Below are 1,420 nucleotides of genomic sequence, written 5' to 3'. Positions count from 1 at the left end.
GCGGTGCGAGGAGTCTGACATTTACGCGCGGGGATATCTACGCAACAAAACAAAACAAAAACAAGTGCACTTGTTTTGCGGGGATAGTTGCCATATCCACGGTAGCTGCCTACATACATCAGTTCTTTTGCGCCTTCTGCGTCGCGAACCCGTCCTTCAGCAGTCATGTCCGAGGTTCTGCCGTACGGAGAGGGGAAAATGAGCGGATACGGAGCGGACAACGATGTCAGTCAGATGTCTTTCAGCTGCGGGCTGCAGGACACCAACTCGTTCTTCGGAGCGTCGCAGGCGAAAAGACCTCCAAAACTGGGACAGATCGGCAGAGCGAAGAGAGGTGAGAATGTTACCTGATTGAAGATAACTTACTGAAGTTAAAGGAATAGAGACTTGCGTTTTCACTCACTTTTTCTTCCGTGCAACATAAGAGGAGATGTTAGGGAGAACGACAGCCTCGATCACCGTTCACGTTCATTGCACGGGGAAAAATATGCAGTAAAAGTGAATAGTGATCTAGCCTGTCAGTTCATAACACTTAATAAAAAAATCCATACGGGTGTACAACATAAAGACGAGAAAATGACAGAATGCATTTAAATGCATGCATATTTTGACAGTTTGACATTTGTAAAAATGAGGACAATATGTTGGCTAAATAATAGGCTATTTCATGCAACCCGACTGAGAAATGACCTTTTTAAGTGATATTGTTTCGCATTTAATATGCATTTTAACGCATTCGAATGCGTTTGTTGTGTGTCTAGTCTTGTTGCGCAGTTTCAAAGCGCACAGAACACACATGCTAGATTGGCGAAGTCTTGACATCAGCTGTCTGTCTTCTTCTTTCCAGTGGTCATCGAGGACGACCGAATAGATGAGGTGCTGAAAGGCATGACCGACAAATCATCACCGGGCGTTTAAACCCGCGCGATGCCTTGCAGACATTTCAATTTTTTATCACCGATTCGAAGCACTTGTCGGTTGTGCATGTGAAGAAGATTGCAAAGAGATGGAGAGACGGTGGCACGACGCTCGAACCACGAGGAGACTAAACTAAAAAGGGCAAACGCGAATAAAAGAAGGGAGAGACGGAATTTCCTTTGGTGTTTGCTGGCAGTTCTCCAATATGAACGACAATGGAAGCTTTGAGGAAGATGTCGGAGATGTTGTTGAGGCTGCCCGCTGCGGCTCATCTGTGAATAAGGATGGATGGACTTGCCATTATTATTCCACGACCATCATCTTCCAAAAGCGCTGTAAGCAACACGAAGTTCAACCGAAGACTGAACCGCATCTTACGCTCTGTTACTATAGATGGATGTACAGTATCTTAGCTCAAAGACCTTCCCCATAACACACAAACACGCACACGCGCACACACATATGTGGATCTGCCTTGAGCGTCGACTTCAATCCGACTGCT

At 45.7% G+C, this 1,420-nt stretch overlaps 1 protein-coding gene across 1 annotated transcript; it reads left to right on the top strand.

Annotated features, from left to right (window-relative positions):
- Positions 1-6: 6 nt before the first annotated feature.
- Positions 7-1,414, top strand: LOC107736322 (calcium/calmodulin-dependent protein kinase II inhibitor 2-like). Its single transcript, XM_016547768.1, has 2 exons — positions 7-334; positions 848-1,414. Exons 1-2 carry the CDS (start codon positions 166-168, stop codon positions 916-918), a joined length of 240 nt encoding a protein of 79 aa, XP_016403254.1. The 5' UTR covers positions 7-165; the 3' UTR covers positions 919-1,414.
- Positions 1,415-1,420: the final 6 nt, after the last annotated feature.

The sequence above is a fragment of the Sinocyclocheilus rhinocerous genome, unplaced genomic scaffold, assembly GCF_001515625.1.
Source record: "Sinocyclocheilus rhinocerous isolate Xijiao unplaced genomic scaffold, SAMN03320098_v1.1 C36634382, whole genome shotgun sequence".
Taxonomy (NCBI): domain Eukaryota; kingdom Metazoa; phylum Chordata; class Actinopteri; order Cypriniformes; family Cyprinidae; genus Sinocyclocheilus; species Sinocyclocheilus rhinocerous.
The sequence above is the reverse complement of the archived record's forward strand: the minus strand, read 5'-3'. Positions and strand labels throughout refer to the sequence as shown.